At 57.2% G+C, this 25936-nt stretch overlaps 1 protein-coding gene across 4 annotated transcripts in view; it reads left to right on the top strand.

Moving 5' to 3' along the window:
• Window positions 1-25936, top strand: part of STARD8 (StAR related lipid transfer domain containing 8) — a 45510-nt gene that overhangs the window by 1822 nt on the left and 17752 nt on the right. Inside the window, exon 2 of one of the 4 annotated variants that reach the window (XM_032702091.1) lies at window positions 481-514. In XM_032702091.1, the coding sequence (XP_032557982.1) occupies window positions 481-514 (34 nt within the window). Of the gene's footprint in view, window positions 1-247; window positions 515-10281; window positions 10466-23491; window positions 23678-25936 lie in introns of those variants that run through there. The other 3 variants (XM_032702090.1, XM_032702094.1, XM_032702093.1) reach the window with 3 other exon arrangements.

The following is a 25936-nucleotide window of genomic DNA, read 5'->3' as shown; positions in this document are numbered from 1 at the left end:
ATCCTGCGGCCCCTCCGGCCCGTCCACGGGGCTGTGGCAGCGCTCCAGGGCTCCAGGGGGTCCCGGGCTCTGGGTTTGCCTCAGGATGGGGGAGTGGGGGACCCTCAGCTCCACCTCTGCAAATTGCTGCCATCTCCAAAGTGCTGCTGAGGCTCCACTGCTGTGAATCCCATTGCTCTTGGCTTTCCTTGGAGCTGGGGTGGTGGGTGCATGCTGGGCACATTGTGTTTGCCCAGCACTCAGGGTTGTGGGTGGTGCTGGCATTTTAAAACCAATGGGGCCGATGCCCTGGGGAGAAGCCTTTGCCAGAACTGTTCTTCTCCTCAGAGCCAGAGCAGCACTTCTGGTCCCAGCTTCTCTCTGGGTGGAGGAGAGGCTGGAGGGGGGACTGAGCCCAGACATGAGGGGTAGCAGTCCTTGAGTATGAGAATCAAATCTATAACAAAATTATTTCTGTTCTTTTTTTCTTTCTTTTCACAGAGTTTCACATTTCTAGAAGATAGGAAAGATGCAGGTAAGCTATGGCAATGTTTTTTGGGCAGGAATATTGTTGCTGTGGGATGGGCAGGGGTCATGGGAAGAAGACAGTCCCCTTGCTGGGCTCCTGGGTTCATCTGTCAGCAGTGTGATTTTGCCCCAGACTGTTGTTTTCAGAGGGATATATTTGCCAAAGGGCCTTGGTTCCTTTTTGATTCCTCTCTTTGTGGTGAACAGCTTTGTGCTCAGCAGATAAACTCACTGGGAGCTTCGGAGCCTCGGCACTGCTGTGACCTGGGAAGGAGGGTCTCCCTGGCTCAGAGCCCCTTGGCTTTGTGTGACTGAGATGTCTCACGTGTGACCGTGGGGCAGGAGGGACTCGTGGTGCAGCTCCAGGCTGACCCACGGGGATTGTGTGCAGCTCCACCAAACCTCTGCCAGGGTGGGGGCACAGGCTGGGGGTTGGGGCTGCCCTACCCTGTGGGGCTCGTGGGTGCTGGGAAGGCTGGTGGGAGGAGGAGAAGGAGGGGTGTGTGCCAGCAGGGCTGGGAAACAGGGATGGAGATGGGGCTGTGGGCAGGAGGGTCGAGGTCCCGCCTTTTGTCATCCCACTGGTCAGTGCCACAGGGGTCTTTGCACAGTGACACCCCCAGAATCAAACCATTTCATACTACAGGCAGCCCATGGGCACTGACAGCCCTGGAAGTGGGGGAACCTGGAGCCCAGGGTGGCTCTGCTGCTTTTGGCACAGGGCTCAGGACAGGCCCTGGGAATGGTGGCTCCAGCACCAGAGTCAGGAGGAGAGTGGCTGCCCACACTGTTGGCCAGAGCCTTGGTGCCATGAAAAGGGAAACCTGCCGTGCAGGGAGCCCATGGGATGTGCCAGGGAGTCTCCAGCTAGTTCCCTGATTGGAGGGCAATGCCCAGGGGCCTCTTGTTTTCATCCAGGTAAGGGTTAGGTGAGCTCTGAGCCCAGCTGGAGAGAGCCGGGAGCACAGGAGAGCTCTGGGCAACAAAAAGTACTTTGTGAGGGAGCCCCAGAGGTATCCTGGGTGGTCTCTGGCCCTTTCATGGCAGAGATTAGGAACATGAATGTCAAGAGCTTTTCAAAAAGGGTTAAAGAGCCCCATGGAAAGGAAGGGGCGGGGCTGGATAACATTGTGACTGAGATTTTTGGAGGAAGAACATTTATAGGTGTTTTCCCCTTCTTTAAAACTGCCTGTAGAATCCAGGTCTCTCCTGGTGAAGGCTCAGTGACACTCACACCACCCCACCTGATACCTGCCTGTCCCTACTGTCCCTCCCACCGCCCTGCCTGTGGCAGGACCCCCTCTGGCCCACCCTGTGGTCCCCTCCAGCAGCACCTCCAGCTGGGTGGGACACAGTGCCCCTGCACAGTCCCAGCACGGTCAGGTTTCCATGGATTTCCTAACCCTCTGCTTCCTCTCCAGCATTCACTTCCCATGTATTGTTCTGGAAGAGCAGAAAGGAAAGGCTCACAGACTGGCCGTGCACATGAAAACTGCATCCTCAGAATAAACTCCTGCCAACAGCAGCACCAGGACCCTCCAAAAGGGATTGGGAGGTGCTCTGCAGATGTCACTGAGCAGTGACTCCTCTCACTGCCGAGGGACAGGGATGGAGCTGGTGGCTCCTGGCAGCACAGCCAGGCAGTGGTAACATTGCAGCATTTCAGGGTGGGCTCCTCTGGCTGGACGAGGTGAACTAATGGGGAAAAGCAGCACAAGGGACTCGGCTGAACTTTTGCCCCTGCATGAAATAATAAGGTTGTATTTACCCAGCATCTGGATTGCTGAAAATAACCCTCTAAATTTAGCTGTTGTTGATGTGTTGTCACAGCTGAGCTGTTCTTCTCTCCTCACATGCAAATCTCCTGCGCTGGCTCGGCGGGTCTGTGGCCTGAGCACAAGGTCCCTGTTCCTCTCCTGGCCTGTGCCCATGTGTTCAATTCCCTGGGTTTTGGGGAGAAAACGGGGACTGGGATCTGGTTTTGTCATTGCCAAGATGGGTTGGAAGGGACATGGGCAGGCAGGGGGCTGTGCCAGGGCTGGTGGGTGTGCAGGGGCTGCACCACTGCCCTCAGCACCGGGGCCGCACCCCGTCTGTGGTGTCGGTGCCAGGGAGATCTGGGGGGACTCTTGGGCTGGGTGGGATGCTGGACATGGCAGTAGGGACCTGTTCTGGGCAGTTTGGAACTTGCTGAGAAACTGCTGCTGTTACATGGTGGAAAAGGCAGTCACAGGGCTGGGTGTGGGCTGGAGAGGTGGGAAGTAGAAAAGCTGAACCGAATGTGACTATTAGTGGGTTTGGTGGGACATGTGATGAGGGGATTCTGTGCTGCTGCTCCTTCCTCTTCCTCTTTCCTGCCTGCCCGGGCTTGGGCTCAGGCTCAGCTGGTGACTCACACTGAAACACCAACATCCACCCCAAACTAATGCCAGGTCCCTCCTGGCTCCACATAGCCCCAGAGATGAGCTCTGCCACTCCTTGGCCTATTCCTCATGAAGGAAAGATGTTCCTCAAATACTCTCATCTTCTCTCAATTACAGTCTCTGTGGCCTTACTCCTGCACCCTCCTCTCACCAGGAATGGATCCCTGCCTGGCCAGTGCATGTGCTTTGAGATTAACTATTATCAGTAAAAAAGTTTTTCAAAAAAATAATGAGGTCATTCCTAAGCAAAACTTTATGCACTAAAATTCACCCTGCCAGAGCAGTTTGTGCCCCTTCCATCAGATGTTTCCTTAGGAGCTGGGACAGCCTCTCCTGAGGCTCCAGACATGATCTTCAGCCTTTCCCTTCCAGCTCATCAGTGCACCCCTGAGGCTGTTTTGGAGCTGCTGAGCCTTTTGATACATACTTATCCCTGTTGGTTAAATTGCCCTAGGACATGGGCTGGTGCTAGTGCCCTGGGCTGGTGCTAGTGCCCTGGTACAGCCAGGCTCCCACATTTCCCCAAGGGTCACTCTGGGATATTTGTCGTGGGTGCAGGAGGTTTGCAGGGATGGTGGATCCCATGTGAGCCCACGGAACCAGGCACAGAATTCCATCCTCGGGTAATTAAGAGGAACCAGCAGGGCAGTGACATGGGTATGCAGAGGATGCCTGTTAGTACCTTGGCTACAGGAATTGTAAACACATTTTGTTTGTTCCCGTGTCACCTTTATGTTCTTTAGACCATGCAGGATGCTGGTCCCCCCTCCCAGCCCTCTCCCACCTCTCTCCCCAAGGGTCAGGCAGCCATGGAGCGCCCATGCTGCCATGCCTGGCTCCTGAGGAACCAGTGAAAATGGGAAATGACAAAAAACACTTTAAAAGAAAATCAAAACCAACTTGGCCACATTTTGCTTTTCCAATAAATCGTGGGGAAACTTTTTCATAAGCTGGAGCCCCCCCCCCACCCCCAAATGAGGCCAGTTTTCATCCTTGTGCCCCTCTGCCCATAAAATGTCTGTAGTTCTGACCCCCTGGCAACTACTGAAGTGGCAGAGCCCCCTCCCCCAGCTTAGCTCCGTCCTTCTGCAGCTTTAATTCCAGGGGTGGAAATTTTCCTGTTTCCTGTAGGTAACAAAATACAGATCCCCCCTCTGGACAGCAGGATCCTTCTTTGAAGGCCAGAAAGGACGAGCCTGGGTTAGAGAGAGGGTTTTTCTCTGTTGGTGAGCTGCATGGCAGGTGGGAAGTGCAGGGAATGACCTGGGAAAAGGCCCCTGTGGCCACCTGGTGCCCACGGTGTTGCCAAGTTTTTCCTTTGTCAGCAAGGAGAGATTGAGATCGACTGTAAAGTTCTAGCTGCATCCTTGGGGTGGTTTGCATGAGATAGAAGGGGCTGAGAGAGAAGTTCCAAGTGTGATCACTTCTCTGAAATGATAATGAGAGAATACACTGAAAACTGGCAGAAAGGTTCAGCTGGGCAATGGTTTGGCTTTGGTTGGAGCTTTGTCGTGCAAACTCCTTAAACACGCACAGGAAGGTAATGCTTCCTGCGTCCGAAATTGCCCCTCTGTCCTTCTGGGGCGAAGGTGGTGTAAAGGAGCAGGCAGGGGGCCGTGGGAGCCTCTTGGGGCTGTGCGATGCTCACGGGCGTTTGTTTTCAAAGCCTGAGAGGTCAAATAGGGAAAAAGCGGTGAGAGGTGTTCGCAGGCCAGTCTGATCACGTCAACTCCTTCTCCCCTTAATGAAGAGCCTCTGAGCCCTGCCCGGAGTGTCCGCAGGGCTTTGAACACCCGCCCGCCCCCGGGAGCGGAGGCGGCAGCGAGCGAGCGCCCAGGCGCGGTGCGGGGCCGGAGCGGGGGTGACTCAGTTTTGGGAGGATGCAGGTGAAACCCGTGGCTCAGCATCACCTTGACCTCGGCCCCTGGTGACGCCTGACCCCGGGCCGAGGGCTGAGCGGGGTCCCGGGGATGCTGCAGGACGCGGCGGCGGGAGCGGCCCCGGGGAGAGCGGCTTCCTCGGCCGGAGGCGCGGCCGGGGAGGCTCCTCCGGGCGGGGGGAGCGGGCGGAAGGGGAGCGGGCGTTCCCCGCGAGCGGCCCCGGTCCCGTCCGGGCATCCCGGCGGGGGAGGAGCCGCCGCTCCCGCCCGTCCCGCCGGAGCCGAGCGATGGGCGGCCGGGCCGGGGTCGGGGCCGCGTTGCCCCGCCGGGGCTCCGGGCGCTCCCTGGGGCTGCGGCTCCGCCGCGCCGCGGCCGCGGCTCCGTGCGGGGCGGGACGGCGCGGGCGGGCAGGTGAGTGCGGGGCTCGGGGCTGCGAAGAGAGGAGGAGGTCGCGTTTGCTGCTCAGCGAGGGGAGGGGCTGCGGGACCGGTGCAGGGTGGGCTCGGTGCGGATCAGCGCGGGGGCATGCAGAGGGCAGGGCGTGGGCAGGGGACGCGGCTGAGGGGCTCAGGCTCTGCTTTCCTTCCAAACCCGAGCGATTTTGGTGGTGTTCTGTTCTGAGCCGTGCCCGGCTGCCCACTGTGTCTGAATGTGGGTGATCCCACTCCCAAAGCCAAGGGGTAACTGTCCTGGACCGACTGGTGAAGCACATCACCCGCCCAAGAGGCCATCACGTGAAAAAAACCCCCACTTTTCATCAAAGAAAGGGCATTATTTTGTATTTGATCGTGTCTTGATGATGCATGTATCAGTCATCTTGTCAAGGCTGTGAAAATGCTCAAGGAGGTTTTGTTCATTTGGAACTCCAGTGCTTAACTTGGCTTGATGTGGCTCGTAAAGATGCATGTGATAACAGGGTGTGGGTAACATCTTGAAAGCCATTTCTTTTGGGTTGTGTGAAAGAGGAAGCACTGTGGCTCTGGGCTCTGTCAGCTGCAGTGCTTAGTGAAAAATTCCATCTCATACCTGCCCCAAGACTCATGTTGGAGACTCTTTCCTCCTGCTGATAAATGATCCCTTCAGAAATGGCCCAAAACATGCTGGGTGGACAGGGGTTTTTCCTCAGGGATGAGGAGATCAGGTTAGTTTGCCGCAGGCAAGGGAGAAGTGGAGTTTTCCACAGAGCTCCTTCTGCTGGACCCGTGGCAGTGACATTGTTCCCTCAGTGCTGGTATGTGGGGTGAGTTGTAGCCAGGGGCAATTGGCCCCATGAGACAGGGGACACAGAGGGCAGGAGGTTGTTTTGGCATGATCCACATGAGAACAGGGAGCACGTGGATCCCCTCTGGGGGTCTTCTGAAGGGTCCATGGCCGCTCCCAGAAGACAACTGTGCTGGTAAGATTTTCAAGAGATTGCTCAGCATTCTGCCTCTTTTCACTTGTGTTGGAAATCCCGTGCATGCTTCCAAGGCCGGACCAGATTGGAAAATCCTGTCCTTAGAGCTGCAAACCAGCGCCGTTATCTCTGGGACCACAGACTGCTCGGTTTGCCACCGAGCTGCTCGGAGCAGCCATGAGCCCCTCATCTTCCCTGTGTGCCCCCAAGTGCAGGCACGATGCCATCACCTCTGCCTGCTGCAGCAAAGCCCACATGCAGCTGGGACCAGGGTCCTCCCTGTCCCCTCGGTGGGACTGTGTGGAGGGAGGGCCAATCCCTCAGCCCCACAATGTGGCAGGAGGAGGCTCTGGCATGTGTGGGTGAGGCAGGAACAGCTGGGGCACAGAGCTGGTTGCTCATCGCTCGCCAGCGTTTTGCCTTCCAGCAGCTGGGGACTTTCTGCCCTGCTTCAGCAGTGGCCACATAATCCGGATTCCTTGGATAAATTCCTGCTGTTTCTCAGAGATCTGTGGCTGCTGTTTTAATTACCCGGAGCTCTGGGCCAGACACAGGACCCTTGTTGCAGAAACTCAGCTCTCATGAATGATGCTGTTGTGTGTGTCTCTGAGCTTCTCTTTTCCTCCCTCTCACCCTCCTCCCTTGGAAGCCAGGGAATTCGGTGCTGGTGAGATCCCTCCTGCTGTACTTGTGCAGCTGGTGACACGACTCCAGCTGCCATTTCGGGTGCCTTTTTCTTCTCCTAAACAAGGATACTGAAGCCATCCTCCTCCTCTCGGCTGGAGCTGGCTTTCCCACTTCCCTCTGGTGTGAGGCTCAGTGCTGAGCCTGGCACTGGAGCATCCCTGGGGCCCTGGAAGCTCCAGGCAGATGGGGCAGAGACAGTTTCTGGGTTCTCTGTGCTGCAGATTCACCACTTGCAGGGGTGTCAGGGATGTCCTGTGGGCCTGGGGCTCCTTGTGGTGTTTGCTGGGTACCCAGAGGTTGGAAGGGCTGCAGTGGCAGCACCTGGATGCTGCTTCTATGGCTGTGAATTGGAAAAAGCCAACAAGTATTCTGCATTTGGGGAGCCAGACAGAGAAATAAATGGGGCACCCCAGCTCTGCCAGGGGGTGACACCCAGGTGAAGCTGCTTCGTGTGAAAATACCACAGGTTTCTCCTGTTCTCCCTCCACAGGAGTGGAAAAACAGGAGCTGTGGATAATGCATTAGCAAAGTAGGAGTCCCTGAGCAGCTGTGTGTGACACACATACCCCAGTACAGTGTTTTTGTATTCGTACACCTGGAAGAAAACTGTAACTTTTTTTCTCTGTGTGTATTTTGGTTGTTGGAAAAGAGCAGCAGTGACTGGCCATGGCAGGGAGTGCAGGATGAGTCCACCGGGGGTGCTCAGTTGAACAAAGGTGCTTTTGCCACGGATTCAGAGTAGTTTTTTGTCCCTTTTTTACACCGTTTCCTTGGTTTGGCTTTTCCAGGGGCTTTTCATTTGGCGAGGGGTGTTGCGTGTCGAGGCCACCAGAGGACGCCCTGTCCTGCTCCGCGGCCGGGGGGGCACAAGGACAGGGAGGTCGCGGGGGGACCCAAAAGGGCCACGGGTGGGGTCAACCTTGGGGAGGACTCAGAGGGACCGTGGGAGATCTCGCGTGAGGGGGACCCACAAGAACCACGTGGGAGAGTCACACGTCGGGGGGTGTGCAAGGGCCCTGGAGGGGTGATGGGTCGGGGGGACCCAAAAGGACCGTGAAGGGGTCACGCGTGGGGGAACCCGGCGCGTGTGAGTGCCCGTGGGCTCCGGGTGGGACCGGCCGCTCTGCCCCGCCCTCACTGCTGCCTCTTTCCAGCTCAGCGTCCCCGGGAGATTTCCTGCTCTCTGCCCCCACACCCTCCCTGTTCCTGCTTCACACAAGGAATGAAGGGGAAAATGCTTGAAATCCTCTGAGCCCAGCACTTTTCCACTGGCTGTCACCGTTCTGGGACCCCCTCGGTGAAATGTCCATCCTGGCTGTCCCCTGGGTGCTGGCCTGGGAGTCGCTCAGTACCCCGAGGCTCTGCACCCATCATGTTTCCAGAGGCTTTGCTCACCCTTTGTCCCTTTCTGTTCCCTCCCCGGGAGCCAGGGACCTGTGCTCTGAGGGGGTTGGTACTTGTGGGGGTCAAGGCTCAGCTGGGTCCTGGCACCCCGAGCTCCCCTGACCCCTCCCCTGACCCTCAGGCGCTCACAGCCCATCGCTCCTTGCCTGAGTGACTTCCACTGATCCCCCCGGATCAACAGCTGCTCCCTTCTCTGGGGCTGACCCTGGGGGGGCACTGGCTGCCTGCTGTCACCCCCCTGCCATCCCCCTGCCCACCCCCGGGCTCCGGCTGGCGAGGGGCTCCCACACACAAAGCTGTGGGAGGACTTTGCAGCCAACAAGGGCTGCACTGAGCAGCCTGTGCTGGAGCACCTTCCCTCCACGGCCAGGGGCTACAGGGTGGGGGGGTAGAGGCAGGCAGGAGCTTGGTGGGAGGAGGGTCAGGAGCTTGGGAAGGAAGGAAGGAGATGTGCATCAAAAGCTTCTCAGACTATGAAAACAGTGGGGAAAAAAATCCTGGTTTTTAACTTGATCCTCCCACTTTGGGAGCTTGGGCATCCCTCCGAGCAGTGATTTCAAGGGAAAAGCTGTTTTGTGGCATCCCTGCAATGTACCTGGTCTCTCTCCTGCTTTTCTGATGATCCCCCCCCTCAAATTGCCACCTACCTTTCCTTGCCTGTGTCTGTGCCCAGTGTTTGTCTCAGGCCTCCTGCCCAGGGTCCTGTTGCCTCCATCTCATGCTCTGCCTCCTCTGCCTCTCCCTCTATGCTCAGGCTGCTGCTTCCTGACCTTCAACCCTTTTGCCTCCCGTTTCTCACAACAAAATTCCTCCTTCAAGTCCACTTTAAACATTTTTTCCCCTCTTAGCCTCCTATTCCAAACTCTGCCTACCCTTTTCTTCCTCACCCTCTTGCAAATCACATGTGGCTGGTCCCCTCTGGTGTGACATAGGTCTGGGGTCCAGAGCCAGGTTGTGAGGTGTGTGTGCCATGAAGAGGGTCCTCCTCACCCTGTGCTGTTGGAGGAGTAACTATGGAGCAGGTAAATCCCCTGCAGAGTGAGGGGGATTTCTGGGGACACGAGACCTTGAGAGCAGCCCTGCTGCCCCTCTCAGTGCCTCGCTGCTGCTCCCACCCCGGCTGTTCCATCCACGGGGTCTGATGGACAGGAGAGCTGGGGACAGCCAGGCATCTGTCCAGAAACTGTCCTGGGGCTCCTCTTTGTGGGGGGAACAGCCTGAGGGACCCCTGTGGGGGCTGAGCCCAGCGGGGAGGTGGCAGCTGTTGGTGTCACAGCCGCCAGCTCCAGCCCACGGGCCAGGCCAGGCCCTGCAGTTGCTGCTGCCCGTCTGGGAGCAGAGGGAGGGGGGTGGCTGAGTGGAGGGGCTGGGGCAGTGTGGGACATGGACGGGTCTGGGGTTGGACTGGACTTCACATGTGTCACAGAAACACAGCCTGGTTTGGGTTGGAAGGGATCTTAAAGCTCATCTCGATCCACCTCCTGCCGTGGGCAGGGACACCTTCCACTAGCCCAGGTTGCTCCAAGCCCTGGCCAACCTGTCCTTGGACACTTCCAGGGATGGGGCAGCCACAGCTTCTCTGGGCAACCTGTGCCAGGGCCTCCCCACCCTCACAGGGAAGGATTTCTTCCCAATCTTTCTTCTAACCCTGCCATTCCCCCTTGTCCTAGCACTCCAGGCCCTTGTCCCAAGTCCCTCTCCAGCTCTCTTGGAGTCCCTTTAGACTCGAAGGGGCTCTCAAGTCTCCGTGAAGCCTTCTCTTCTCCAGGTGAACACCCCCAGCTCTCCCCGCCTGTCTCCATAGCAGAGGGGTTCCAGCCCTGGACCGTCTCACGTCCCTCCTCTGTCCCGGCTGTGGCCGAAGCGGCTCCGCCGCTCGGTTCGAGCGCAGCCCCCGGAGCTCCGGGAGCGGAGCGGGGCGGTCCCGGGGCGGGCGATCCCAGGGATTGGGAGGCGGATCCCGGGAGTGGGTGGGGTGGATCCCGGCAGGGGGGATCCCGCACCTGCCGCGGCCGCGCTCACACCGATAACAGCCGGAGCTCGGCTGGCACCGCCCGAGCCCGCCCGCTGCCCGCGGCGGGCACCGGGACCCTCCCGCTGCACCTCCGGCCTCCTCCCGCACCCATCCTCCTCCCCGCGGGTCCCCCTGGACGAGGCACAGCCCGAAGGTAAATCAGGAACCTGCGATTGTGTGCGGGGGTTTGAGGGGAGAGGAGGGGGCGGATTTCGATAGAGAGCATCCAGCAATCTGCTAAACTTGGAGGCTTTGTTCCTGGTCTAGGGCTGTGCTGTGCCTGGAACGTTGGCACACACGTATGAGAGAGCCCCTTCCCGAAATCACTTGCAGCTCTATGTGTAACAGAGGAAGTAGACGGGAGGTGATGCAGTGATACAGTGACTTCAAGTTGTGCCAAGGGAGGTTTAATTGGATATTAGGAACAATTTCTTCCTGGAAAGGACTATCCAGCCCTGGCACAGACTGCCCAAGGCGGTGGTGGAGTCACTGTCCCTGGAGGGATTTAACAGCCATGTGGATGTGGCACTTTGGGACATGGTCAGTGGTGGCCTTGGCAGTGCTGGGGGAACTGTTGGGCTCGGTGGTCTCAGAGGGCTTTTCCAGCCTGAATGGTTCTGTGATTGACCTGTGGCTCTGGAGGGTGCTGCTCAGCCCCACTGCCTCCGGCAGCACCAGAATGCCTCCAGGTGGGATGTGGGTGGTCTGGACTGGTGTGCTTGCATGGATGGATGTGGTGCCTGTACGAGGTGGCTGTTGCTGCCGCTGGGGATGATGAGAAGCTCAGAGCTGGTACTTGTCTCCTGACATGCTCGAGCTGTAACTGGATCCCCCTCTGTCGCTGCCAGGCTGAGTCATGGCAGTGTGTGGGATGAGGACCCGCTGCTGCTGTCGGAGCGGGTGTTCAGCCTGTCCAGCTCCCGCTCTGCTGTGCTGACCCATGTGCTGCCAGCAGAGCTGGCCAGGGGTGTGAGGGGCTGGTTGAAGGGTTTGGGCTGCCTGGGTTTTCTCAGGGTTCCTCCTCACCCTCCTCTACCTGGCATTAGTGGTGATTAACCCGGTGGCTGGGAAAGCACAGATTTGCCATCTGATCCAGAGAGTCAGTGAGTTCTTGGAAAAACTGTGCTGACATCAGAAGACTCCAGATCAGGCCCTCATGCTGTGGTGGGGAAGGCTGGGCTCCATGTGATGGCTTTCAGTGCCATGGGCACGTGTTCCCAGCCGATCAGCTCCTTTGGAGCCCTTTGTCATTGGTAGGGACAGATGGGTTTGCCATGTGTATGTCGCTTGTCACATTGTGACCCAATGCTGCTCTGGAGGAGGCTGCTTCCCCAGGGGCTGTTTGATCGTGCTGAGCTCAAACACCAGCTCTTTGTGTGTTTGGATTTGTGGTTTGTGTTCTGGAACAGCTCTGTGTGCTGAGGGCAGCAGAGCCTCTTCTACCAAAGGCCTTTGTACAGTCCCGGGGTGTCGGAGCACATATCATGAGTTATTGGCAGAAATCCACGTTCTTTCCATGTGCATACGTGAACTCTTATCAGTGGCTGTGCCTTTTTCTGTTTGCATTCTAACCGAAGCCCAGCTGGGGAGGTGGCTGTGCAGCCGCTCTCCGCACGCGTGTGCCAGCAGGAGCAGGGGCCACAGACCTGCTCAGACCCTGTCAGCCTCCCTCCATTCTTGCAGGGGAAAGATTAGCTCCCAGCCTTATCCCAAAGGCTTGCCAGCATTTTCCGTATGTGGCAAAACACCAAGCCCCAGCACAGGTATCAAAGCTGCTTCTGAGGAGCAGCTCACGTTCACGCCATGTGGTCACACTTCCTCTGAGAAATCCTTTTCTGATAAAAGACTGGCTGCATAAATCCAGTCATGCTTCCTTTGAGCATTCCTTGTCTGCATCGCCTGCAGTGCCCAGAGCCCAGTGTGTGCAGGGGACAGGCTGCCAGCGGTTCAGTTTTGTAAGAGAACAAAATGTGGTTGTGTCCAAGGGCGCGTCAGGACTTCCCCTTGGTTTTGTACTAATTTCAAAAAGATTTGAAGGTTCTCAAAGTCAACTGAAGTCGAGTGCAGGAAGGAAAGGTTGCCCTTTCCCCGAGGGCATGCAGAGGTTGCTGCGTGACTTTGGGCCAAAGGAACAATCTGGGAAGCTGGCTGGCACCAAGGGGTGTGGGGAGTGCTGAGGGTGCCTGGCCCCTCTGTGCTTCAGCTGTGGGGAGCCAGGGGGAGCGGCTGGAGCCAGGCAGTTCTCTGGCTTTGCTCTCCTGGGGAGTGGGGGAGATCATCCCCAGCAGAGAGGAGAACTGAATCTTCTTCCTTCAGCTGATCTGTCTGTGAAGAGCCTGAGACAGTTTACCTGTCACAGGGGTTTGGGACTTGCCTTTGCTCTTGGTGTGGGCTTTTGCATTTGGTGTCTGGGAGTTTAATCCCCAAATTCAGGCAGCAGGGCTGCAGGGCAGGGAATGCCTCTGGTGTGGTCACTGTGACCCTGACTGTGTGGGGAGCTGGGGGTCCCATGGTACAGCAGGACCCCTGCCCAGTTCCAGTGCTCATCTCCCTGGCCCGGCAGAGCATCACTTAACATGGGGGTCTCCTTCCCTCCCCCAGCTCCAGAGTAGAGATGTTGCTCAGTCCCTCTGGATTTGGTGACATTGATTGCCAGAGCCCAGGGATGAAAGCTGAGCTGATTTTGTGCATGTAAAAAAGGCTTTAGGAGCAGTGTGGGGGCTGTAAAAGCTGAGATGCCATTTCTCCTGCCAGGCCTTCCATCTCATGCTGTGCCCATGTCCTGCCTTCAAGGTGACAGGAGCCACGGGGAGTATCAGCCCCCCAAACCATGGGTGCTGCTGGCACTGCCCAGGTGAGGTGAGCATGGGAATTTCTGCCAGGAAGTCAGGTTTTCTTGTTTCTCAACTTCCCTTCATGCACATGCTCTTCCAGCCCCGCTGGGATGTGTGATGGGAGTGTTTGGTGGGATTTGGCGATGGAGGAAAGCTGTGTTGGAAAGCTGCTGGAGCTCCAGGGGCCGGTGGTCAGGGCTGAGGAGCGTCTGTGAACCTTTGTGCTGAGCTCTGAGCTCCAGAGGGGACCGGCAGTGGCTGCACATTCCAGCGAGGCCGGGGGTCTCCCTCCCGGTTAATGATTGAGCTGCAATGGCCCTTTGGTTCCTGCTGTTCAGAGAGGCACCTCGGGAACGATGTGAACCTTTCCAGGCTGCGGGGCTGGGTGTGGGGATTTAAAGAAACAGGGTCTGTCCCTGCATTTCTAGCAAGAGATTATTTTCCTGGTGCTGGGGGCGATGGCTTGTGGGGTTTTGTTGTCTGTTTGCTGTCTGATTCCTTGAGTACCTCACCTGCACGTTCCGTACGAGGGATCGTTCTGGCGTGGACCTGCACTGGCCTTGCTCTACCCTGCTCCATGCCCCTCCCTCTGTGCCCCGTGCTCCCCCTGGAGTGCCGGCCCTGAGCCCATGGGATGTGACTGCTGCTGGGTCCCCATGTGTCCCTGTCTCTGAGTGCTGTGACGTCCATCAGTGGCCGTCTACCCAGTCCACTCTCTTCCCTCCCCTTGGTTAATCATTGCCCAGGCACACTGGCCTGCTCGGGGCTGTTTGCCCAGCCCTTATCAGCACAGGGCACTTGTCACCCCTGCCAGTCACAGGCAGAGTAATAACGGCCAGTGCTGGGAGCAGCTTTAACAGCTCAGGGCACCTTCCCTGGGGCTCAGCCGATTCCTATCCCATGGCACCGAAGACTCATGGAATACTGGGCTGCTTCGGGTTGGAAGGGACCTTAAGGGCCATCCAGTTCCATGCCCCTGCCATGTCCAGCTTGAGTTCCTTTGCTGTTCCATGGCCAGGCTCAGCTGTCCCTTCTGTGTCCATGTCACAGGTCCCACTGAGCCGTCCTGGTCTGTCGGGAATTGGACAAGGGGTTACCAAAACCCGCTGGCCAGGCTGCTGTTGGGCATCACAGCTTGTGGGACAGAGCCCCCGAGCCCCGCAGCTGCAGGGTGGGGGTCCCTGCTCAGCCTGGTCCAGTGCCAGCTCTGCCCCTGCCTTGGTGGACCCAGGCAGGAGTGTGCAGTGTCACAGCCCGGGGGGCTGCAGGGGGCACGAGGCTGCTGAGGCCGTCTGGATGAGTCCTGGGACAGCTGGCTGCTGGTGTGGGGAACTTCTGGATTTCATGGGTGCTGCAGCCAAGGCTTGGCCATGCCATTGCTTGACTGGGAGCAGCAGCTGGCAGCTCCTCCCGGGGTGTCCCAGTGCTGAACCCGAGGGGCCCAGTGCACCCCAGCCTGGGTGAGCCGGGGGATTTCCTGCCCTGCAGGCAGAGAGGACAAGAAAGCTGGCATTTAAAGGAAAAAAGAAATAGAAAGTAAAAGGAGTGAAGAGGAGGCTTTGCTGTGATTGCTGGGCTGACGGCTGGGCTGGGAGGGAGGGGGGAGCAGTTCCAGGGCTGTAGGTAGGGGTTTGTTCTGGGGGGCTGGTTCCCTCTGCTGCTCCTGGTGAAACTGGAACTGGCCATGGGCAGTGGCAGGCAGAGGTGTCACGAGGCTGTGGGACAGTGCCCAGAGCAGTGACACAGAGAGCACTTGACCTCGTTTCCTCAGTATCATTGGGCAAGAGCAGGACGTCTGGGCAGCCAGAGCCAGTGTTCCAGCTCTGTTTTCCCAGGCAGAGAATGGCCCCAAGGCCCCTGGACACCTTCCTGAGCAAATCCCAGGATGGCTGTTCCCTGGCGAGAGCCACTGGCACGAGCCCCCCGGGCATGGACATGCACCAGGAGCACCACGCTGGTGGCTGTGTGATTGATTTCTCCTGAGCTGAAGTCCTGGGAGCTGTGGTGCTGCTGTCGTGAAAGCAGAAAGGATGTAGGAAGCAGTGCTCCTTCCTCAGCTGAAAATAATGGGTTTCTAAAAAACAAACCCAAATGTTTGGAGGAGTTAACTGCTGTTCCCCAGGCACAGGGTGGCACCGGGAGTGCTGGGGAGTGCCACTGGTTTGCCCAGCAGATATTGTTGAGGACTTCAGCTGCTGAAGATGGAGATGTCCATCCTTGGAACTGCCAGCATCTGTTGGCCCTGTGCATGGTCTCCTCTCCCTTAGTACCTTCCCTGTGGACATCTCCAGAGGCTGTAGGTACCAAAATGCCTCCTCGACCTCTGGCTTTCCCTGTACAGCTCGTCTCTGAAGAGCCAGAGGAACAGCCCTGTTCTCTGTTTGGCCATGGCAGAAGCATCCCTCTGCTCTGGAGCTGCCCCAGGCACTTGTTTCCCCTTGCTGGGATAACTGCAGCTCGGCAGGCTCTGCTCCACCGGGACTGGGGCTGCTTGTGCTGGGAACCTCTGTACACAACGTGAAAAATCAGGGACAGGGCTGAAATCGCCTCCCTTCTCGAGGCAGGCGTGATCTCCTGCTGAACTCTGAGTCCTGGCTGCTGCTCCACATGGACACTCACTTCCCAGCCAAGTGGCAGCTGACCCCACGCTTCCCTTTCCCACGCCTGGCTTCACACCTCCACACGTCCCTGCTCCGAGCAATCCCAAACCACAGCAGGCACTGGGAGGGGGGGGTTCAGCAGCTGAATTGGATCAGACCACATTGTGCCTCGAGGCTGAAAGCCCCGAGTGCCTGGTTTCTAAGGGGACTTTTAGAGAGGCGTTGGGGTCAGTGACATGGGAAGAGCTTTGGCTGTGCCCGTGGCCTTGCTCCTGCCTTGGCTTCAGGAGAGGCTCTGCCTCAGCATCCTCCTCTGTGTGGGGAGAATGGAATCACCTTCTCTGATGCTGCCAGATCCTGACAGAGTTTATTTATTGTCCTGGCCCATGGAGGTTCCTCTCCAGCATCCCTGGCAGTGCCCAGTGCCCATGGAGGGACCAGGGAGGGGGAGCTCTTCCCTCTCCACACTGGGCTGTTGGCTTTGGGCTGTCCTTGACCGTTCTGAGGCAGCTGCCTCTCCCCATCCTGGATTTCCTGGACTTATCTTTTTTTCTTTCTTGTGCCTTGTGTTGGGCCATTGGTGTCAGGGCAATGTTGGTGCTTCTTAAGCCTCCATATGTTGCCCTGCTGGGCTGGAGCAGCTGCAGCACTGGGCCAGCACAGGGCAGGAGCTGCAGGGGGCTGTGGGAGGCTGCATCACTGGGGTACCCCCTCTCTGCCCTGTTTGGGAAGCTGGGGAGCCACATTTCCAGGTGCTGGAGATCCCAGCACACCTTCTGAGGAACCCTCGGAGGGGAGGGGGCACTGATGCCCCACCCAGGGCCCTCGAAGAAGGGATGGGGAGGGGAGCTCAGGTGCAGTCCCCCAGCACCCCTGGCTGCAGGGCAGGACCTCCAGCAATGCCAACAGCTGTATGAGTCCTGCTCTGCCCCATGGCTCTGGGAACGGAGCCAGTGCTTTTGTGGAATCAAGTGTGGGTTCCCACCTATGAGCCCTTTGTGAGGGTCCTGTGCTTTCCTTGCCAGATGGAGAGTTTGTGTTTGGATTCTGGATTTTGTGCCATTTTTGCTCAGGACCTGGCGATGCTGCAGGACCTGCCTATGGCAGGAGGCTGCTCTCATGGCACTAGTCTGGAGCCCAGATACCTTGAAATTCCCTGAGGCACATGGGGGCTGCATTTGCAGCAGGGACTGAAGGGGTTAAAGTTGCTTTGCAGTGTAATTTTTTTTTTAAAAGCCATTTCCTTCATGTCCAGAGACAGTTTATTTTCTTCAGGATGCAGGGAGGTGCCTTTTCTTTAAGGCATTTCCTGTAAGCAAGTTTATATTTGGCCTGGGGAGGGTGGGGAGAGGAGGTAGGTGCTGGGGAGGGTCTGTGGCCGAGCCGGGTGACCTCAGCTTTTGGCTCCTTGTCCCGAATTGTGGAGGTGGCAGCTGTGGGAGCTGCAGGAATGGCTGGCTGTCACAGCAGGAGGAGTGGGGTGCTGGGGGGTCCCGTGTGTGCCCCTGGCACTGCTGCCCCGTGGTGGGGCTGAGCTGGCATCTGCAGGGTGTGCAGGATGCTTTCAGACCATCCCTTCCACTACCTTTAAGGTGATGAATGTAAGGGCTGCTGGACCCCATATCCTACTGCTCAGTCTGATTCTTTTTCCTCCCCCAGGATGGCTTTGATGTCCCTTGGAAAGACAAACAGTCAAACAAATGTGGTAATGTAGCAGATCATCAAAGTTCACTGTGCCCCCGCTGTCTGTGGTGCACATTTAACTCCCGTGGATATTTGATCAGACCTTGATCCTGGTGCAGGGGCTGCAGCCCCAGGCAGTGTTGGGGCTTGAGCTGTTCCCCCCTTGTTCCCCGTGCCAGGTTTCTTCTCCTCCATTTTGTTTTCTTTTTATTACCGTGATTTCCTAACATCGGAAGAGGCGAGTTATGAAACTGGAGTTATCCAAACACGTCTTGTTTGAAGATAGCGTTTCATCCAGCAGATGCAGCTTCCTGCCCTGTAAATGGTTCCCATTGTTCCACCTTGGCTCCCAGCCCCGGCAGTGCTGGGGTGTCGCTTCGCTCTGGCAGCCCGGGGAGTGGGGTTCCCAGCCACGGAATAGCTGCACTGGGAGCACTGGTGTTCTGTACACAGCCTCTGAAAGGGCCAGGGAGGCTCCCTGGGGCTGCCTTGCTCAGAGGCACTGAGCAGGGTGTGGGCTCTGCTCTGGCTGCTCCAGCCATGGATGCTCAGGTTTTCCAGTCTGTGTCCGCTCTTCCCACAAGGTTCTGTCTGGGGGGAACCAGGTGATGCCATTTCTATTCGTAGTCACCCAGGTGTGTACTCCAAATGCACACCTTGATGACACTCACCCCTGGGATCCCAGGTGTTTAAAAAGGGATTCAGAGCATGAGGCTGTGACCAGAGTCCTGCTGCTGACCCGGAGCTGGGACGCAGCACAGAGCAGTGACACCATGGCACTGCTGCCAGCACTGCTCCTGCAAACATCACCTGCAAACAGGGATTGTCACGTGCTGGGCCAGGACAAAGGTAGCTCTGGTCTGATGGCTGCTGTCTGGGTGGCAGCAGGTGGGGAACAGGGAGTGGATAGAATGAGGTGGTGCTGGTTGGTGTGGTGAACTGTGTCCAGCACAAAAGAACCAGCACAATTTTAATTTTTAATTTTATTTTTTTTAATGTTCAAATGCAGAGAGAGGGTTTGGAGATGACCCTCAGGTGTTGCTGAGGCATTGGGAAGAATTTCTCCCTGTGAGGGCAGTGAGGCCCTGGCACAGGTTGCCCAGAGAAGCTGTGGCTGCTCCATCCCTGGAAGTGTCCAAGGCCAGGTTGGACAGGGATTGGAACAACCTGGGCTAGTGGAAGGTGTCCCTGCCCATGGCAGGGGGTAGAATGAGATGAGCTTTAAGGTCCCTTTCAACTCAAACCATTCTGTGATTCCATGATTCTATGATCCCTGTGGTGGTGGCAGGAATGTGGTGTGGGATTGAAGTGGTAACAAAGAGGACAGTCAGAGCATGCTGGTGAGCCAGAGCTTGTGCTTCACACTCCTCCCTGGGTACATGGGTGCTGTCAGCCTGGCCCTGAGCAGTGGCAGCTGCTCCAGCCGGCTGTGGGTGGCTGGAGCATCCTGGGCACAGAAAGGCGCAGCAAGAGCAGGCTGGGACCTGCTGAGTTTTGGGTGGATCACCTTCCTCTGCCTGTGAGAGGAGCTGGGTGTGCCCAAACCTCTCCCTGTGATGGAAGAAGCCATGCTGGGGGTCACGCTGTCCCCAGAGCCTTGGCACCATTGTCCTCCTGCTGCTGCAGCCACACTGTGCTGCTGCCTCTCCTCTCCTGCTCTCCACGGCTTTCCCACCTGCTTGAGCAGCACGGATTGTTTTTTAATTAATTTTTTGTTTCTGTGAATGCTGTTGCAGGCTGGGGAGCTGCAGCTGTCGGCTCAATGCAGTTGTGCAGAAGCGCGACCGGAAGCGGCGCCGGGCCCTGGCTGAGCTCCGTGGGTTGACGTTTTTCCTTCCTGCCCTTCTCAGAGACACAAATCCGTGCAAGCCCTTTGCTGCACTGAGACAGCCCCACCTTGGCCCCTGCTCCTCTTCTACTTTGGGATGACTCTTCTCAGTTTGAGGGGTGGGCTGAGGTCCCCCAGGTCCTCCCCATATCTCTGTTCCATGGCCACAGCTGTTAGAGAAGGCAGGGGATAACGAGATCAGGAGTTTCAATGATTAGTGTTTGATAAGGTTCACTGATATTTTATCTGTGGTCTTCATGGAGAAGAGGAAACGTGGTGTGTTAAGAACATCTGTCTTAACAGGGCCAGGTCCTCCCAAGTGCCCGGTGCTGGCTTGGGATGGGACCCAAATCCTCAGAGATCCCAGTCTCTCCTTACTGCCAGTGCCTGTGGAGATCTTGGCTGTCCTTGGGCTGCTCTTCACCTGTGCTGGCAGAACCAGTCACCTGCCTGGCTGCTTCACGTGGCATTTACCTGCTCTCAGGTGGTTCGTGCCGCTCCTTGAGCAGGAGCTGTGCCGTGAAGGGCTTCTGGCAGCACGGAGGGATGTGCTTGAGCGTTGTGTGAGGCTGTGTTCCATGGATTACTGAGGGCTCTTGTTTCTTGGCTGGGTTTCTCAGCCCATCAGGGCACTGCATGGCTTTGTCAGTGCTTTCCCTGTTTTTCCAGCACTGCTCCCCTTCATCTCCAGCTCTGCTGGGATCTGGGCTGGGGATGGGCACAGAGGCACTTTGCAGTGGCAGTGGGAGGAGATGCCGTGTCCCACGGCCTTCTCTGGGAATGCTCTGGAGACCCAGGGAGAGCAAAGATCGGCTCCTCCGGCCCCGCTCAGTGCTGTTGGCCCAGAGGCACCTCGTGACGCTCCGCAGTCCTGCGGGCAGGTGGGAATGACACGCTGGGTGAGCAGCCGGCGGGGAGAGCAGCGAGTCCTTGTGCGCGGCCGTCACGGGCCAGTGTCACCCGTCACGTGCTGGGCAGGGCAGGGTTGGTTCCCGGCCCCGTGCCCGTGGCTGTGGCTCACTCAGGTGGGCAGCGGGTGAGCAGCTGTGCAGCATGTGTCCGGCCCTGGGACTCGGGGGATTTGGGCACAAGTGTGGGCTGCCTCAGGTGGGGCTGGTCAGTGAGCGGCCGTGGGGGCTGGGGGGCAGGAGCTGCTCATCCCCGAAGGTGCTGAGGTTGCTGAGCTGTGCTGGGCCTGGGGTCCCTTCCAAAAACACACATGTGAGTCGAAAATTAGTGGCTCATAAAAATAGACACGGCAGAGTTCTAGAAGGGTGTGAGCTGATTGATTGACCACAAACACGTCAGTCTGCAGTGCTGAGGGAGAGCTTTGCTGAGGCAAAGGCTTCCTCAGAAACACCAGTGGGACAACCACTGCACACTGGTGGGACTGGGAAGGAACTCTTACTTGGGAAGAGATGAGCGTTTTAGAGTGTTGTTCTGAAGGACACAACACTTACACGTGTAAAATACTGCTGTGCCAAGTGTTAGACTGAGACAGCCCTGGGTGTCTCTGGGGTGGGCAGCCCCTCTGAGGTGCAGGACCTGCCAGGGTCCCTCACTGGCACATGGACAGACAGGCTTCAAGCCCTGTAGAGGCTCCTCCTGGCTGGATTTCCATTAGCCAAAGAGCTCTGGGACATCACTCCTTCCTCCTGAAGCTGTGGGAAGAGAGGGGCTTCTCTGCTTGCACAGCCACTGAGGTGGAGGTTGGAGAGGTTCCTCCCTGTGTGATCACAGTGGGTATTCCAGAATGACTGTCATTAGGGCAAGGTGTTCCTTGTATCACCCCTGGAAAGCACTGGATGTGGGCTGGAGCCTTTGCCAGCCCTGGCATCATCCTGCCATCAGGAGGGGATCTGTCTCCCCTGAGCAGCTGCTCTGTCCTCACCATGTCTGGCTGTGAGCTCCAGCAAAGCTGTTGTGCTGTCAGGGCTGGGCAAGAAAACCCCAAGCGGGTCCTGCTGTGACAAAAATTTTCCTTACAGAGGGGGTTTCACATGGAAGGGAAGCTGGAACAAACATGCCTGTTCCTGCCAAAGGCACTGCTCTGCCAGTAAGAGGCTTCTGTTTTCTATTGCAAGCGGTTGGTGTGTGGAATTGGGTCTTTCTGCTGCTGCCTGACCCCTGGGCTTCTCCTTGGCCTGACCCCCAGGAGCTGTTCCTCTGCTCCTGACCCTGCTGTTGGCAGCCACTGCTCCGGCTCCAATGCCTTCGGCGTCATAACTTCCCATGAGCCGGAATAGCTGTGTGAGGGGGTGGGAGCTCCTGTGCCTGTAAATCCCTTGGAAGGCTGGGAAGCGCTTGGTTAATTAACCAAACTGAGGAAAAATCGTTTGAACCATCTCTTTTCCTCATTGTTTACAGCAAAGGCCTGGGATTCATGACCTTCAGCCACAGATCAGCCCAGTTCCCTTTGTGCATCCTCGGGTCCTCCCTGGCCCTTCACTGTGTCCTGTGAGGCTCTGCTCGCCTCAGCTCCTCAGAAATGCCGTGTTTGATGAGAAGGCCTCTGTTTTGACCTGAGTCCTGGTGCAGGGTGGGCTTGGCTGTGGGAAGGGTCACAGGGACAGCTGACAGAGCGGGCTGTGCTGGATTCACTGGTGGGAGACAGACAGATGGGACCATATAAACTGCCTCTACCATCCTCATGGTTGGTCTTCCACTGAGATTCAGCATCTTGACTGTCAAGCCAGTGTATGAGTCTCTAACATTGCTTGAGGCCAGCTTTTGTATCCTGTTTTGTAATATTCTCTGACATTCCCCACATTCCTGGCAAGGAGACTTCTGTATTTTTTTGAAATGTTCCTTTGTCTCTTTGCAAAACTATGACATCCTTTAAGACTTCTCCAAAAGGCTGTTGTCCCGCTGTCCCAGCATCTCCTGTTGGCTCATAAAGAACGGGGAGCCTTGAACTTCAAATCCAGCCTCAACAGTGTCTCCTTCGAGTGGGGAGAAAGGGAAAAAAGAGAGAGGCAGGTTGTGGGCTCCTGTTTGGCTCGGTGACCTCCCTAACCTGAGGTCTGTGCTGTTTCTTCCACCCTTGTCCTCAGGTTTCACTGCCCCCCACGTTTTTGTGATGACACTGGGCTTGTTGTCTGAGCTTCCATTGCCTGTTGGGACAGTGTGGTCTGGAGGGCCCTGGGTCTGGAGAAGGCAGAAGGCATCACAGTGGCCCTCGGGTCCCTGTCCTGCCTCTTCCTGCTCTCTTCTGTCTGACCTGCCAGGTGTAAGGGAGCTGGGGGCGGGCGGGATGTTTTCCAATGCCGTATCCCTGGACAGGGATGAGAGACCTATCATGTTTCTCACTGGGAATCAGAAACAAGGCAAGATGATGCTCAGCTGAGGGGATCTCACAGCTCGTTCTGGGAATGTGCCACAGCACCGGCTGGGGAAGTGTCGCAGGAAATGTGCTTTTCATTGTGGAGACTAATCCCGTGTCAACCACAGCTTCTCACTTGGACTCTGCTGACCCCTCTGCTTTGGGCTGCCCGAGAGGTAAGCACTGCTGCATGGGGAAGGAGCATTCCCAGGGCAGGTGGAACAAACTGGGCTGAGCATAAACTGAGATGCTGTAGGGAATTGGGCAATTAGGTCTTGATATCTTGGATTGCAGGCACCCCTGTTGTTGTCCCTGAACCATCTTTTTGAGCTTTTAGTCCTCTTTGGTACATTGAGGGACTGGGAAATTTATGATGGATCAGCCTTGGATTTCCCTTTCCCCAGCCTTCTCATCCCTGGCACAGAGAAAGCTGTGTTTCTGGGCAGCACTGGCAGGCGAGAGGAGCCTCAGCTGGACATCACAGTCAGTGGCTTGAGTAGTCCATGTCTGATGGGGTGGAAAAGGGGGCTTTGGGGTGCCCATCCCTCTCCTCCCTCCTGGAGTACTGCCGGGCAGTGCCACGCTCCCGTCCAGCCCCGCTCCCACCGCCTGGGGCTGGCACGATGCCGCCCTGCGGGAAGCTTCATTCTCAGTCCCTCGTTTTTTTCCAGCTGGAATTGAACGCTGCAGCTCGCCGGGCTGGACCGGCACCCCGTGCAGGGCAGGACACGCCGGGTGTCCGTGCTGCGGGAGCGCGGGGCTGTCCCGGAGCTGGGAGGGCTCAGCGCTCCCCGGCGCTCCGGATGGAGCCCTCCCCGCCGCTCCCACCCCCGCCTGGGCGGCTCAGCCCCGCGCGGCCGGGATGTCCTGTTTGCTCGTGACGAGGAGCGGGGCAGCGGGGGCACATCGTGGGGCTCGGCACCGCGGGAAAGGTCGCAGCTCTCCCGGGGGTGCCTGGGGGAAGGTCTCTAACCACCCGCGGACAGTGCTGGGTGGCCAAGGAGGGGATGAAGGAGACCGGGGGTCATGCTGATACTTTTTTCTGCATTTGATCCACGGTTTCAAATGAACAAAGCCGGGATTAACAGCTCCTGCCATGGTGAGTCTGCTCGTGTCCAGGCTCTGTGTTTGGATTGGGAGGCTCCAGCCAGCAAACGCTCTCAGGGGAGGTGGGAAAGGCTGTAAAATGACCTTTTCTCTTGTCAGAGATTTCTTGGAAGCAGCATTTCCTCTGCAGCAGGGTGGTTCACTCTGGCTTTTCACAGCAGGCGAGGGAAGGGTTCAGATGTGTCGGTTGTGTTGTTTTAAGTTGAGGGGTTTTTTATCTTTTCCTGACAAACGGCTTTTCCTTTACCTTTTTTTCCCCTTGAAGTGCTCTGTAGCTACTGCCCTGCGTGTGCCTGAGAGGGGCTGCAGGGGGTGTGCAGGGAGCCCTGTGCGTGGCTGTGTGGGAGAGGGATGAGGGGGCAATGGAAGTGACAGAGCACGGGCTGGCCTCGGTCACACCATGTGGGGCTTTTCCTCCTCCTTCTGCTCTCCAGGGAAGGTACAGCCTTGGTAATATTTGGGTTTATTTCTGACAGAGGCAGCTGAGCCGGTGAGAGCACAGTGAGTGCCATGTGCCAGCTCCTCTTGATCTCTGTTTTTTTTCCTGAGCCCAAGCCAAAATGCCTTTCTGTGAGCCTGACCCCCTTCTCCTGCCAGGCAGTGAGGGTGGTGGGATGGCGGCTGGCATGACCGGGAGCACGACGGTGCCGGTACCAGCTGTGCCGTGGGATGTGGCATCACCTGCTGACACCAGTTCACTGACTTAAAGGCAGTATTAAAAAGAGGAGAGGAGGGAATAAGAAGGGAACAGCTTTGGAGCTGTGGTGTGGGGAGGAAAATGCCCCCTGGAGTCGGGTGAGTGATGCCTGAGTGGTGCCAGTGGACACTGGGTGCAGCAGGAGGGGGTCCCGATGGGAGAGCCCCATGGGCAGGTGACAGCCCTGCCTTGGCACACACAGACCTGTGTCCACCTGAGAAATGTTCCGTGGCTGCTTTGTGAAGCTCAGGGTTTGGGTCTTTTGTTGTTTATGCCGTGCTGTGTGGCTCTGTCTGGAGGAGTGCCCGGAGGTGTCCCTGCACGAGCTCTGTCCCTGAGCCTCCTCTGTGCCAGCAGTGGGCTGAGGGGGGGCCTTGTGCTTGGCTGTGCACCCACAACTCCCTGGGGTTAAAACCCTGAATTTTACCAGTGAGGAGCATTGGCTCCCCCCAGATGGCAGGGACCAGTTGATGAACCAATGCCAAGGCTGGTGGCCAGTGGCCACGGGCAGGAGGGAGGTGGCTTTGGAGTCACGCTGCAGTGGGGAAGGGGGGAGGCAGGGGAAGGAGGCAGGTTATTGCACAGAGCTGGGAAACACTTGATTTGGGGTTATTTTTGTATTGCAACCTTTAAAAAGGGAAGAAGAGAGCCCCAAAGTAACCCTTCGTGCCTCTGCTGGGAATTCAGTGCCCATTTCTTCCTGTAGAGGCACATTTCTGCTCCAGGGCTGTGGCAGTGCCCACTGGCCAGGTGTGACAGCTGTGGTTTGGGGTCCCTGTCCCCGGGAGCTTGCAGGGCTCCCACAAAAGCCACCAGAGCCTGAACATTCCTCAGCTGGGTTTGTGATTCTGTACAGCATGGAAAAAGCTGCAGCAAGACCACGAGGGAATGCTGCTCTGTGGGTTCCTCTGGTAACACACACGTGTTTGTGCTAAATAAATGCATAACAGGAGGAGGGAATTCCCTCATGTATTAAGTGAGTAACTGTGTTTGGTGCCTTCGTTTAGCAGGAGGAGCTGAGGGTTGCTCCTCGGGGTGGGATGCAGGAGAGCAGATGCAGCAGGAGATGCAAATGCACATCTGCTGTGGGTGCTGCAACTGGAACTGAGAGCTCTCTGCAAAACCAGAGCTACCACTGGCTCTGTTTCTTTAGCAGAACTGTTGTTGTTTTCCTTTGCCTTGGTCTTCCTTGGCCTTTGGTAGTGGCTGGTGTTGGGTCTCGTGCTGCCTGTGGTGTGAGTGCTATGCTGAAAGCAGCGCTGGGATGCAGCACTCTGGGTGTTGACCTCAGCTGTGCCGGAGGCAGGATAGGCTGTGGGGGGTTGTGCTGTCTGTGCTGGGTGTAACACTCCTTCAAACAGTGAAAACTGGACTTTTGTTGTTGTCCATGTTAAGAAACGTGGGATGCAATCCCTCCTCACGGGGAGGTGAGGTTAGGCCAGTACCTGCAGTGGGGGATCCGTGCTGGAGCTCTGGCACCACTGTCTGCTCCTGGAGGGACGGCGTCCACTAGTCCAAACAATTTGTGTGTGAGATCCATGGGATGGTCAACAG

The sequence above is a fragment of the Chiroxiphia lanceolata genome, chromosome 14 (assembly GCF_009829145.1).
Source record: "Chiroxiphia lanceolata isolate bChiLan1 chromosome 14, bChiLan1.pri, whole genome shotgun sequence".
Taxonomy (NCBI): domain Eukaryota; kingdom Metazoa; phylum Chordata; class Aves; order Passeriformes; family Pipridae; genus Chiroxiphia; species Chiroxiphia lanceolata.
Note: the sequence above shows the minus strand (reverse complement) of the source record. Positions and strands in the feature narration are given on the sequence as shown.